The sequence below is a fragment of the Protomyctophum parallelum genome (assembly GCF_964188405.1).
Source record: "Protomyctophum parallelum genome assembly, chromosome: 3".
Lineage (NCBI taxonomy): Eukaryota > Metazoa > Chordata > Actinopteri > Myctophiformes > Myctophidae > Protomyctophum > Protomyctophum parallelum.
Genome location: NC_139698.1, coordinates 47438033 through 47453142, shown reverse-complemented (window position 1 = coordinate 47453142; position 15110 = coordinate 47438033). Strand labels below are relative to the sequence as shown.

General features: G+C 46.5%; 1 protein-coding gene across 1 annotated transcript; it reads left to right on the top strand.

Moving 5' to 3' along the window:
* Positions 1 to 5582: 5582 nt before the first annotated feature.
* On the top strand, positions 5583 to 13896 carry LOC310856715 (scavenger receptor cysteine-rich domain-containing protein DMBT1-like; the record flags this gene model as incomplete). Its single annotated transcript, XM_083762186.1, has 5 exons — positions 5583 to 5916; positions 7745 to 8204; positions 9414 to 9713; positions 10862 to 11107; positions 13698 to 13896. 5 exons carry the CDS (start codon positions 5583 to 5585, stop codon positions 13894 to 13896), a joined length of 1539 nt encoding a protein of 512 aa, XP_083618312.1.
* Positions 13897 to 15110: the final 1214 nt, after the last annotated feature.

Here is a 15110-nt window from a genome sequence, read left to right as displayed (position 1 = left end):
TGTATGGTCTATACAGCATTTTACTGAAATACTAGAAAAATGATAAATGATAAATGTAAATTTCTCCTGATTGGCTGAAGATGTGTCACCTATCCTGAAAATGTAATTTCTGTTTATTAAAGAGCTGGAGAGACAGGGAAAAATGTATTTGTTATAGAATAAACACTATAGCAATAATTACTATCATGATATAGTGATTTAACCAAAAATACCTTTTGTTTTAATCAAACAAAATATCACTTTAATACCCTGCCTTTAACTATATTTAAGGTTTCTGGTTTTACATACTGATTAGGTATTTTGGCACTCAACCATGAGTGACAAACACAAACATCTCTCAGATCTCTGTCAGCTATATGGACAAAGTTAGACAAATTTAGAAACTAACAAAAATAAACTGCAGGCTTAAAATATTTAAACCGTTTCAATTTGGATTTGTTGTGAAAAACAATACCCCACTACTCCAGGTTAACACTAGCTGTTGTTCTTGTATAGTGCTAGTTCTTGTTTGTTTTACTGTAATATCACAATGCTACTTATATTCATAACTTTACCCATATGTTTGAGTATATGATTTCAGGGAGGGCAAGTCTAAAAGACAAAGGATTCATCCAATTTAGTGCTGTCAGTCAACCAATTAAATATTTTGATCAATTGAAGTGTGATTAATCGCATGATTTATCATAGAACAATCCTGCGTTTTACATACAGGACTCTACAAAATAGATTACATTTTTAATTGAGCAGAGTATATGCCTACTAGCTCTCTTTTTAGAGTAGGCCTGTAGCTGAAGAAGTGATGTAGGCCTACTGTATTCCTAATGAGTTGTGGGGAACAACATGGTGATGTAACATCCACAATGACCTCTGTAATCTACAACACAGCAGCAACAGCTGTGTCCCAAACCAGTAGTTCTCTTTTCAGGCCCAACATATTAATAGGCTATATGATGAACGGGGGAACCCCCACCCTGATAAACATGATCGGAATTGTAGGAGTTCCGGTATTACATTTAGTTTGATTCGGTTCCGCAGATAAATATTGTGAAAATAGCTGATACATGCGCACGTAAATCAGCTATTTTCTAAAAAGAATGTGCATCTTTCTTGTAGGTAATATTTGACAATTTGGCCAATGTTTGACCATTTTTAAAGTATAGTTTGTTGCAGGGGTGCAGATAGCATTTTATAACTGGGGGGGGGGGGGGGACATATTTGGGGGCTATCTGTGCGTGTGAAAATGTTCATGGGGGGGGGGGGGGGGGATATCTCCCCCACTTTTGCGCATAATTACTCAGATTTTCCATGTAGCCATGGTACATTTTGGAGGGGATAATCCCCCCTCCTCATGAAATTGAGGGGGTCGATCCACCCCCTCTCCCCCCCGCTATCTGCGCGCCTGGTTTGTTGATTACTTTTGACATCTAATGAAAAAAGAAAATCATCAAAAATATATTAAAAGTCCTTAAATTGCCTCCCCGTGGCCAGCCGGGGCGCCTGATGGAGGGGAAAGGAACTGGTTGGAATAACGTGTTCCTTCCACGCGCTACGTCCAACCAGGGAAACAAGTTTAAGTCCGTTGCTCTCCCCAGGATGGCGGAGGGTGTGTAGAGCCCAGGATCACATTAGATAATTGACACAGGGGTGAAAAATGGGTTACAAAATCATGTGATAAAAAAATTAAAAAATGTGCAGATAACCATAGCCGTCCCCATAATAACCATAGCAGATAACCATAGAGTGAGAAAAAATGTGCCTCAGACATGTCAGACGTTTGCCACGTTCACTTCCATTCCATCCTATAATATTATATTATAACAAAGGTCTGAATGCTGTTTGTCCACTTTCTACAGTAAACTCTGCCATGAACACTTCCATGAACATGACCACTGCCATACCCACTGCCACGAACATGACCACTGCCATGAACATGACCACTGCCATACCCACTGCCATGAACATGACCACTGCCATACCCACTGCCATGAACATGACCACTGCCATACCCACTGCCACGAACATGACCACTGCCATACCCACTGCCATGAACATGACCACTGCCATACCCACTGCCACGAACATGACCACTGCCATACCCACTGCCGTGAACATGACCACTGCCATACCCACTGCCACGAACATGACCACTGCCATACCCACTGCCATGAACATGACCACTGCCATACCCACTGCCATGAACATGACCACTGCCATGAACATGACCACTGCCATGAACATGACCACTGCCAAGCAAACACCAGAGGGAGCCAACAGATCCAGTGTTCAGTTCTCCTGTGGCAACATACTTTGTCCATTAGGTCAGGACTGCATCAACTCTCACTGTGTAGATCCCTGTGATCACTATACAGTACTGAATGATACCTGGAGAGCAACAGATTTCAGTGATGGTAACAGGCGCTGTGACAACAATGTCAACTGGCAAGGGTGGTATCGACTCTTCCTGGGGCAAAGCAGTGCTCAGATGCCAGAGACATGTGTGGAAAAAGGACAGTGTGGAACATATGTACCTCTATGGATTTCACAGCCTCATCCTGCAGTGTCAGATAGAATTGTACAGCGCAGCACCTGTGGTAAGTGGAGAGATGACTGTTGTAATACCAGATGGACTGAATCTCCCATCCATGTAAAGAACTGTTGGAACTACTACGTCTACAAGCTTCTACCACCAACCGCCTGTCAAGTAGGCTACTGTGCAGGTAAAGTGTTCATAAAATATTAATCTATATTAAAGTTTGTTTGCTACAGTACCATTAATGCTTTCTACTTTATACAATAAACTCCATGACATCTAGACCTACAACATCTCCATGTTTTTACCTTTTGTGTTTTTGTTGACGCTGCGTCCCACAAAAGTATGAAAAATAGAAGATCTGCAAGCTCGAAATGTGGCTTGAAACATGCATGGCTTGAAAAGCTGCGTGTTTTGAGCTTGTAGATCTGCAATGTTTTAAACCTTTTAATTTGAAAACAGTTTTGTACAAAATGAGGTTTCCAACTGACAGAAACAATATTCAATTCGTTTTTTATGTATTTGATGTTTTCTTTTTTTCAATGTTAAGTCTGCATGGCCCACATTATACATCAGGTGATTTGGTCTATACCTTGGACACTAAAAGGTGATTCTAAAGGGCTTCAGTGCTTTTGACCGGTGAGGAAAGGAGTTCCTGACCAAGTGTTACCATGTGACCAGTTCAGTGAGAATATGTTGGGGTGGCCCGACAGGAAATTGTATACATAATTGAACTTTTTTTTTTTTTAGATGTTTACAGTATGTCGTGTTAAAAACAGGGAAGAGACACGTGTCGTACACAGCACTATTATTTATTATAGTATAGTATCCATCTACTAGTAGGGTAGAAAATAATGAACTTGAGCCCTCTTTTAAAAATAGAACAGCAGATCTCTGAATTTTCACCTACAGTATAATGACATGCCAACAATAGGGACATCAGGTTCAAAGTGGTTAATCCATTAATCCAAACACAAGCCAAAAGATGGATAGTTTATTGATCCCAAAGGTAATTCCAGTGTAGGGGCCAATAAAAAAAAGACAAAGATGAATTCTAAATAATGATGAAAGCACAGGCAAACAAAATGAAGATAAAATAATAATAGGCAGGAGGTTCATATATACTCTGTACACCCTCAGCGGCCAAGACATGCTCCCTTGACGAGTTCCGCTGCACCAGCGGGCAGTGCGTGGCTTCGTCCTTCGTGTGCGACGAGGACAACGACTGCACGGACGGCTCGGACGAGTCTGCCTGTCCCCCCGCCACCTGCGGCGTGGGCGCGTTCCAGTGTAACAACACGGTGTGCGTGCCCGCCCTGTGGGCGTGCGACGGAGACCGGGACTGCGCCGACGGCTCCGACGAGTGGCCCGAGAACTGTGTGGGTCGGCAACAGAAGCCGGATAAGACGGAGAGGCCTTGTGGCACCCACGAGTTCCACTGTGGCAGCGGGGAGTGTGTCCACGGCACCTGGCGCTGTGACGGCGGCATGGACTGCCGGGATCAGTCGGACGAAGCAAACTGCAGTAAGCAATCCTTGTTTTGAACATTTACATTTTCTGAGTGGCCACTCCTATACGCAGCAATTTGTGTATGCCTGTGTCTGAGCACGAAATGCAGTGTTGGGGAGTATTAAGCTACATGTAGCTGAGCTACATAGCTGAGCTACATTTTGCTGTAGCTTGTGGTATTTTAGCTACATTCATATTTGTGTACCTCGTCAAGTAGCTCAGCTACCTTTTGGGTCATTTTTTGTAGCTTAGCTACTCAAGTTACAAGCTACAATTTTGGGCAATAACATGAAAGAAATATATTAATTTTGACCATTGGTTGCTGTGTTAATTCTTGTACTAGAACCCCCTTTGAAAAATCAAGGACTGTTCCTTTTTCTGATTGCTTTGAGGGCATATCAGCACTTGACAGCTGCCTCTAATTGGCCTCTGATTGGCCCTGGTATCACAGGGTGGGAGGGGTCTCCCAGGGGGGAGCAGGGGGAGGAGGAGGGGTCTCCCAGAGGGGAGCAGGGGGAGGAGGGGTCTCCCAGAGGGGAGCAGGGTGGGGGGGTCTCCCAGAGGGGAGCAGGGTGAGGAGGGGTCTCCCAGAGGGGAGCAGGGTGGGGGGGTCTCCCAGAGGGGAGCAGGGTGAGGAGGGGTCTCCCAGAGGGGAGCAGGGTGGGGGGGGTCTCCCAGAGGGGAGCAGGGGGAGGAGGGGTCTCCCAGAGGGGAGCAGGGTGGGGGGGTCTCCCAGAGGGGAGCAGGGTGAGGAGGGGTCTCCCAGAGGGGAGCAGGGGGAGGAGGAGGGGTCTCCCAGAGGGGAGCAGGGTGGGGGGGTCTCCCAGAGGGGAGCAGGGTGGGAGGGGTCTCCCCGAGGGGAGCAGGGTGGGAGGGGTCTCCCAGAGGGGAGGAGGGGTCTCCCAGAGGGGAGGAGGGGTCTCCCGCATGTTCTCAATTTAACGCTGAAAAATAAAAAGTAGCTGAGCTACTTTGAGCTACTTTTTCCATGTAGCTGTAGCTTTACAAGCTACATCTCTCCAGGGGTAGCTATGTAGCTTGATCAAGCTACTGCCATGGTGAGCTACTTGTAGCTTTACAAGCTACGCTTTCAAAGTAACTTGCCCAACACTGACGAAATGTCTGTATGTCTGAGCATGGAAATGCACCACCAAGTGTCACTGTTGTGACTCTCTTACACACACACACACACACACACACACACACACACACACACACACACACGCACACACACACCCTCTCTCTCACACACACACACACACACACACACACACACACACACACACACACACACACACACACACACGCACACACACACACAAGTACAGTACAGCACCACTGAGTGTTAAGGTCCAGGTCCAGTCACACATGTGCCTCAGATACGTCAAACGTTCCCCGTGTTCACTTCCATCCTATAATATTATATTATAACAACGTTTTTGTTGAAGGCCTGAATGCTGTTTGTCCACTTTCTACAGTAAACTCCATGACATCTACAACACCTCCGACCACATCCCTTCCAAAATGGATGATCACTGCCACCATGACCACTGCCAAGCCAACATCAGAAGGAGACATTCGACTGGTAAACGGAGGGAACACCTGCTCTGGCAGAGTGGAGGTCTACTTCCATGGACAGTGGGGGACAGTGTGTGATGATGACTGGGACATGAATGATGCCCAGGTGGTGTGTAGACAGTTAGGATGTGGCGAGGCGCTGTCAGCACCACCCAGAGCACATTTTGGTCCAGGCAGTGGGACCATCTGGTTGGATGATGTCGGCTGCACAGGCAGTGAATCAGAGCTTGCACGGTGCACAGATGGAAGGTCCCACAACTGTGATCACAGTGAAGATGCTGGTGTCGTCTGTGATGAAGGTAAACATGAATACAAAATGTATCTTGAACAATCCTCCCTCTCTCTCTCTCTCTCTCTCTCTCTCTCTAGTTTTCATGGTCAATTGTTTGATCATTCCCACATCCCTCTACACATGCTTATAAGACATGTGAGATTGACAGCTAGGTATGTAGAATAAAGTTACATCTATGTTCACGTGGAGGGATCATAATTTAATAGTTAATATTCTCTACCTATCGGTGTGCAACTGGAATGGCACCGAGTCGGCAGAAGTGGCCATCTCACCACGCTTGGACGCTCCTCACAGAGCTCAAGTCTGCTTCGAATGGCTTGTCTGCCTGATTTTAAGTTTCATATGGTCGCTGTCGGGCAGAAGCCTCTTATCAACACATTTTAAATGTTTGTATTTTTCGTAAATCAACGTCCTATTTGACCATACTACAGCATCACACACAAGTATCATAAATAGCAAATCCGCAAGCTCAAAATTCCGCTCGAAACACGGCTTGAAACATGGTGCGAAGAGGCACGTGTTGAGCTTGTTGTAGATCTGCAGTTTTTTATACTCTTAAATTTGAATTCTGAAAAGTAATAGTTCTGGACATATTGAGGTTTCCACCCCGACAGAGACAATATTCAATTCGTTTTCAATGTATTGTGGGGCACTGGTTTCACATCAAGGACACACACACAGGAGACAGCGTCACAATAAGCCTATTTAGGCACAGTTTTATTCATCCCAAAATCATAATGGTCATAGTCTTTGTGCTACGGTGGGTAGGGAGAGAACTGGTCAACTGAAGGAGGCGCCAGCCATATAAAGGTGAGTAATAATTAACTTAGGGGTTTGCTCCAACTCAGGCTTCCAACATAAACGGCGCTTCTCTGAACAGCAGGGGCCGTATTCTCTCCTCTAACAAAAGGAGACAGTCTCTGTCATATAGTCACTGGTAGGGAATAGGGGAATGTTTTGCCATAGCCTTCCGAGCCCAACAGTCAATCATTCCGTCCGTGGAGTGTCCTGTGAGGTGAGAGAATTAAAGTTACTGTCCGGTTTATCATACACAACATACAGGGTGAGAGGGAACATGGGCTGGTCTTACCGAGCACCGCAGGTCAGCTTGTCCCCCGGGAGAGTCTCGGCCAGACTGAGGAGAGAGGAGGCTTTTATGCTGTCTGGGTGACGGCGCGCAGGTGTCAGCTCGTTTGGTAAATGAAGAGGTGTCGGGGGATGTACCGCGCGTCCTGAACCACTCCCAGCAAGGAGCGTCTCATGCCGTCCCTCCCTCTCTCTCTCTCTCCCTCTCCCCGGGGTTACCAAGCCGTGGTGCGCGGTCCTCGACCGAGACGCCACAGTATACTATTTGATATTTTCTTTTTTCAATGTTAAGTGTGCATGGCCCACATTATGCATGCCATCAGGTGATTGGGTCTATATACCTTGAACGCTGAAAGGCGATGCTAAAGAGCTTCAGTGCTTTGACCGGTAAGGAAAGGAGGTCCTGACCAAGTGTTACCATGTGACCAGTTCAGTGAGAATATGTTGGGGTGGCCCGACGGGAAATACTATACATTATTGAACCTTTACAAAAAAATACATTTACGTCGTGTTACAAACAGGGAACAGACACGTATCGTGCACAGATGGACAGTCCAGCAGACTGTTAGAGGACCTTTCCATTTCATAGTCCAGTGTAGGCTGCATAGTAAGATCTTCAGTGTTAAGTCCCAGTCACACATGTACCGCAGACACATCAGATGTTTGCCGTGTTCACTTTCATCCTATAATATTATATTATAACAAAGTTAGTTTTTGTTGAAGGTCTGAATGCTGTCCACTTTCTACAGTAAACTCCATGACATCTACAACACCTCCGACCACATCCCTTCCAAGATGGATGACCACTGCCTTGCCCACTGCCATGAACACTGACACCATGACCACTGCCATGAACACTGCCTTGCCCACTGCCATGAACACTGACACCATGACCACTGCCATGAACACTGACACCATGACCACTGCTATGACCACTGCCTTGAACACTGCCAAGCCAACATCAGAGGGAGACATTCGACTGGTAAACGGAGGGAACACCTGCTCTGGCAGAGTGGAGGTCTACTTCCGTGGACAGTGGGGGACAGTGTGTGATGATGACTGGGACATGAATGATGCCCAGGTGGTGTGTAGACAGTTAGGATGTGGCGAGGCACTGTCAGCACCACCCAGAGCACATTTTGGACCAGGCAGTGGGACCATCTGGTTGGATGATGTCGGCTGCACAGGCAGTGAATCAGAGCTTGCACGGTGCACACATAGAGGGTTGGCATCCCACAACTGTGATCACAGTGAAGATGCTGGTGTCATCTGTGGTGAAGGTAAAATGAATACAAAAACTATCTTGAACCATCATCTCTCTCTCTCTCTCTCTTTCTCTCTCTCTCTCTCTCTCTCTCTCTCTCTCTCTCTCTCTTGCCTGTGATAGTCCAGTGTATTGTGTTAAGGCCCAGTCACACCTGTGCCTCAGACACCACAGGGCAGCCCCCATTTGTTTTTGTTGAAGGTCTGAATACTGTTTGTCCACTTTCTGCAGTAAACTCCTTGACATCTACAACACCTCCGACCACATCCCTTCCAAGATGGATGACCACTGCCTTGCCCACTGCCATGAACACTGACACCATGACCCCTGCTATGACCACTGCAATGACCACTGCCAAGCAAACACCAGAGGGAGCCAACAGATCCAGTGTTCAGTTCTCCTGTGGCAACGTGGTTTGTCCATTAGGTCAGGACTGTATCAACTCTCGTTGTGTAGATCCCTGTGATCTCTACACAGTACTGAATGATGCCTGGAGAGCAACAGATTACAATGATGGTAGCCGGCACTGTGACAACAATGTCAACTGGCAAGGGTGGTATCGACTGTTCCTGGGGCAAAGCAGTGCCCAGATGCCAGAGACATGTGTGCAAAAAAACATGTGTGGAACACAAGCTCCTCTATGGATGACACAGCCTCATCCAGCAGTGTCAGAGGGAGTTGTGCAGCGCAGCGTCTGTGGTCACTGGGGTGACGACTGTTGCAGATTTGCGTCACCTTCCATCCATGTGAAGAACTGTCATAGGAACTACTATGTCTACAAGCTTCTACCACCAGACGTCTGTGAATTAGCCTATTGTGCAGGTAAAGTGGTATAAACCGGTGAGGAAAGGAGGTCCTGACCAAGTGTTAACCTGTGACCAGTTGGCGTGGCCCGACGTGAAATTGTATATATCATTGAACCTTTCTTTTTAGATGTTTATGTTTATGTCCAGTGTAGGCTGCATAGTAAAATCCTTCAGTGTTAAGTCCCAGTCACACATGTGTCTCAGACACATCAGACATTCCCCATGTTCACTTTCATCCTATTATATTATAGCAAAGTTAGTTTTTGTTGAAGGTCTGAATGCTGTTTGTCCACTTTCTACAGTAAACTCCATGACATCTATAACACCTCCGACCACATCCCTTCCAAGATGGATGACCACTGACACCATGACCACTGCTATGACCACTGCCAAGCCAACATCAGAGGGAGACATTCGACTGGTAAACGGAGGGAACACCTGCTCTGGCAGAGTGGAGGTCTACTTCCGTGGACAGTGGGGGACAGTGTGTGATGATGACTGGGACATGAATGATGCCAAGGTGGTGTGTAGACAGTTAGGATGTGGCGAGGCGCTGTCAGCACCACCCAGAGCACATTTTGGACCAGGCAGTGGGACCATCTGGTTGGATGATGTCGGCTGCACAGGCAGTGAATCAGAGCTTGCACGGTGCACACCTAGAGGGTTGGCATCCCACAACTGTGATCACAGTGAAGATGCTGGTGTCATCTGTGGTGAAGGTAAAATGAATACAAAAACTATCTTGAACCATCATCTCTCTCTCTCTCTCTCTCTCTCTCTCTCTCTCTCTCTCTCTCTCTCTCTCTCTCTCTCTTTTCCCTCTGATAATCCAGTGTATTGTGTTAAGGCCCAGTCACACCTGTGCCTCAGACACCACAGGGCAGCCCCCATTTGTTTTTGTTGAAGGTCTGAATGCTGTTTGTCCACTTTCTACAGTAAACTCCATGACATCTACAACACCTCCGACCACATCCCTTCCAAGATGGATGAACACTGCCAAGCAAACACCAGAGGGAGCCAACAGATCCAGTGTTCAGTTCTCCTGTGGCAACGTGGTTTGTCCATTAGGTCAGGACTGTATCAACTCTCACTGTGTAGATCCCTGTGATCTCTACACAGTACTGAATGATGCCTGGAGAGCAACAGATTACAATGATGGTAGCCGGCACTGTGACAACAATGTCAACTGGCAAGGGTGGTATCGACTGTTCCTGGGGCAAAGCAGTGCCCAGATGCCAGAGACATGTGTGCAAAAAAACATGTGTGGAACACATGCTCCTCTATGGATGACACAGCCTCATCCAGCAGTGTCAGAGGGAGTTGTGCAGCGCAGCGTCTGTGGTCACTGGGGTGACGACTGTTGCAGATTTGCGTCACCTTCCATCCATGTGAAGAACTGTCATAGGAACTACTATGTCTACAAACTTCTACCACCAGACGACTGTGACTTAGCCTATTGTGCAGGTAAAGTGGTATAAACCGGTGAGGAAAGGAGGTCCTGACCAAGTGTTAACCTGTGACCAGTTGGCGTGGCCCGACGTGAAATTGTATATATCATTGAACCTTTCTTTTTAGATGTTTATGTTTATGTCCAGTGTAGGCTGCATAGTAAAATCCTTCAGTGTTAAGTCCCAGTCACACATGTGTCTCAGACACATCAGACATTCCCCATGTTCACTTTCATCCTATTATATTATAGCAAAGTTAGTTTTTGTTGAAGGTCTGAATGCTGTTTGTCCACTTTCTACAGTAAACTCCATGACATCTATAACACCTCCGACCACATCCCTTCCAAGATGGATGACCACTGCCTTGCCCACTGCCATGAACACTGACACCATGACCCCTGCCTTGCCCACTGCCATGAACACTGCCAAGCCAACATCAGAGGGAGACATTATTCGACTGGTAAACGGAGGGAACACCTGCTCTGGCAGAGTGGAGGTCTACTTCCGTAGACAGTGGGGGACGGTGTGTGATGATGAATGGGACATGAATGATGCCAAGGTGGTGTGTAGACAGTTAGGATGTGGTGAGGCACTGTCAGCTCAACATTTTGGACCAGGCAGTGGGACCATCTGGTTGGATGATGTCGGCTGCACAGGCAGTGAATCAGAGCTTGCACGGTGCACACATAGAGGGTTGGCATCCCACAACTGTGATCACAATGAAGATGCTGGTGTCGTCTGTGGTGAAGGTAAACATGAATACAATATGTATCTTGAACAATCCCCCCCCCCCCCCCCTCTCTCTCTCTCTCTCTCTCTCTCTCTCAGGAGAAGTCTAGAAGTCCACTGTCCTTAGTTGTGTGTCTGAGTGTCTCTGTAGTTAATTAGATGTTCTAGTTTTTCGTTGGCCCGACGTGAAATTGTATCATTGTACCTTTCTTTTTGAGGGGCACTAGCCTCTCCTATGCCCAGCGTTTAAGTTTTGTGTGAAAACAAACATTGGCTGATCCTCCCATAGCGATGATTTGATTGGCTGAGCAATATTGAGGATAAAAGTGAGGGCAGAAAAGTGAATGACATTTGTGATGATTCGATTGGCTCATGTGATGTATGATGATAAGAGCGCCCATGCATCACTTCACACGAGTATAATTATTTAAGATGATTAAAGATGCGTTCAAAATCAGAGCCGTCTGAACTGAGTGGTGCTGTGCTGTGCTGTGCTGTACTGTACTGTACTGTACTGTATTTGCCCTCTTCCCTGGCCTTATATTTATTTTATTATTATTATATATATTTTTGTATTATTATATATTTGAGAGGCCCCGGCCCAGTTCCGGCAAGTCTGATCGCATCCGAAACTGTCGAGAAATGGCAGAGTGTTGCAGCTTTCCGTGCTTGGACAGACATACACGTACACAGACATACACGTACTGTACACATAGCAGGGACACACATTGCTGGGCATTGGAGTGGCAGTGGCTGCACCACTCAAAAACCAGGGAACTGACACGTGATGGACAGTCCAGCAGACTGGTAGAGGAATGTCTCCTTTCATAGTCCAGTGTAGGCTGCATAGTAAAGTCCTCAGTGTTAACGCCCAGTCACACCTCAGACACATCAGACATTTGCCGTCTTCACTTTCATCCTTTAGTATTATATTATAACAAAGTTTGTTTTTGTTGAAGGACTGAATGCTATTTGTCCACTTTCTGCAGTAAACCCCATGACATCTACAACACCACACATCACCACCACCACATCCCTTCCATGGTGGTTGACCACTATGACCAATGCCATGACCACTGCCACCAGGACCACTGACATTCGACTGGTAAACGGAGGGAACACCTGCTCTGGCAGAGTGGAGGTCTACTTCCGTAGACAGTGGGGGACGGTGTGTGATGATGAATGGGACATGAATGATGCCAAGGTGGTGTGTAGACAGTTAGGATGTGGTGAGGCACTGTCAGCTCAACATTTTGGACCAGGCAGTGGGACCATCTGGTTGGATGATGTCGGCTGCACAGGCAGTGAATCAGAGCTTGCACGGTGCACACATAGAGGGTTGGCATCCCACAACTGTGATCACAATGAAGATGCTGGTGTCGTCTGTGGTGAAGGTAAACATGAATACAATATGTATCTTGAACAATCCCCCCCCCCCCCCTCTCTCTCTCTCTCTCAGGAGAAGTCTAGAAGTCCACTGTCCTTAGTTGTGTGTCTGAGTGTCTCTGTAGTTAATTAGATGTTCTAGTTTTTCGTTGGCCCGACGTGAAATTGTATCATTGTACCTTTCTTTTTGAGGGGCACTAGCCTCTGCTATGCCCAGCGTTTAAGTTTTGTGTGAAAACAAACATTGGCTGATCATCCCATAGCGATGATTTGATTGGCTGAGCAATATTGAGGATAAAAGTGAGGGCAGAAAAGTGAATGACATTTGTGATGATTCGATTGGCTCATGTGATGTATGATGATAAGAGCGCCCATGCATCACTTCACACGAGTATAATTATTTAAGATGATTAAAGATGCGTTAAAAATCAGAGCCGTCTGAACTGAGTGGTGCTGCGCTGTACTGTACTGTACTGTACTGTACTGTACTGTACTGTACTGTACTGTACTGTACTGTACTGTACTGTACTGTACTGTACTGTACTGTACTGTACTGTACTGTACTGTACTGTACTGTACTGTACTGTACTGTACTGTACTGTATTTGCCCTCTTCCCTGGCCTTATATTTATTTTATTATTATTATATATATTTTCGTATTATTATATATTTGAGAGGCCCGGCCCAGTTCCGGCAAGTCTGATCGCATCCGAAACTGTCGAGAAATGGCAGAGTGTTGCAGCTTTCCGTGCTTGGACAGACATACACGTACACAGACATACACATACTGTACACATAGGGACACACATTGCTGGGCATTGGAGTGGCAGTGGCTGCACCACTCAAAAACCAGGGAACTGACACGTGATGGACAGTCCAGCAGACTGGTAGAGGAATTTCTCCTTTCATAGTCCAGTGTAGGCTGCATAGTAAAGTCCTCAGTGTTAACGCCCAGTCACACCTCAGACACATCAGACATTTGCCGTCTTCACTTTCATCCTTTAGTATTATATTATAACAAAGTTTGTTTTTGTTGAAGGTCTGAATGCTATTTGTCCACTTTCTGCAGTAAACCCCATGACATCTACACCACCACACATCACCACCACCACATCCCTTCCATGGTGGTTGACCACTATGACCACTGCCACCAGGACCACTGCTATGACCACTGCCATGAACACTGCCAAGCCAACATCAGAGGGAGACATTCGACTGGTAAACGGAGGGAACACCTGCTCTGGCAGAGTGGAGGTCTACTTCCGTAGACAGTGGGGGACGGTGTGTGATGATTACTGGGACATGAATGATGCCCAGGTGGTGTGTAGACAGTTAGGATGTGGCGAGGCGCTGTCAGCACCACCCAGAGCACATTTTGGACCAGGCAGTGGGCAGATCTGGTTGGATGATGTCGGCTGCACAGGCAGTGAATCAGTGCTTGCACGGTGCTCACGTAGCTGGTTGGGATCCCACGACTGTGATCATGGTCAAGATGCTGGTGTTGTCTGTGATGGAGGTAAACATAAATTCATTATGCACCACTATATGTTCCTATGGGCTATAGTGATTTTGTTTTTAATACTTAAAAAATGATATATAGTCACTTTCTTTCTTTGTGATACATTTGCATATACATTGCATACCACGACTATATGTGGCGACAGTGGCTCAGGGATAGAGCGGAGGCTTGGGAACCAGAAGGTTCCCAGTACGATCCCTGGCTCTCCCAGAATTAGTGCCGAAGTGTCCCTCAAAGAGGTTGAGGTTGGTGCCTAGCATGGTTTCCTCCGCCATCGGTGTATGCATGTGTGTGTGTGTGTGTGTGTGTGTGTGTGTGTGTGTGTGTGTGTGTGTGTGTGTGTGTGTGTGTGTGTGTGTGTGTGTGTGTGTGTGTGTGTGAAATGTGAATGAGTGAATGTAATGCACAATCATTGTAAAGAACATTGGATGTAGATGCCATATACTGTAAATGCACCATTTACCATGTAACTACTCCTCCATTCCTGTAATCATTGTTTTTAACGTGTTTCCTATACACTGATCGTCTGTCTGTCTGTCTGTCTGTCTGTCTGTCTGTCTGTCTGTCTGTCTGTCTGTCTGTCTGTCTGTCTGTCTGTCTGTCTCTCTGTCTCTCTGTCTCTCTGTCTCTCTGTCTCTCTGTCTCTCTCTCTCTCTCTCTCTCTCTCTCTCTCTCTCTGCCTGTCAGTCTCAGAATATCAGAAGAAGTACTATGACGCCCGGAAGAAGTACTTCCTTGTGGTTGCGAGTTTGTGTGTAGCTGTGTTCTTGGTGTTTGCACTGCTCATGTACATATGGAAGCCAAGGAGACAGACTCGAGGTGAGTTAACATCATACACAATTACACATGTACAGTATGTGTGTTGTTTATGCATGTGTTCTGTACCACTGTCATCATAGAGGTTGGTGTTAGTGTTTGGACTGGTAGAGGTGACATTCACATAGCAGAGTGGCTCAAATACCT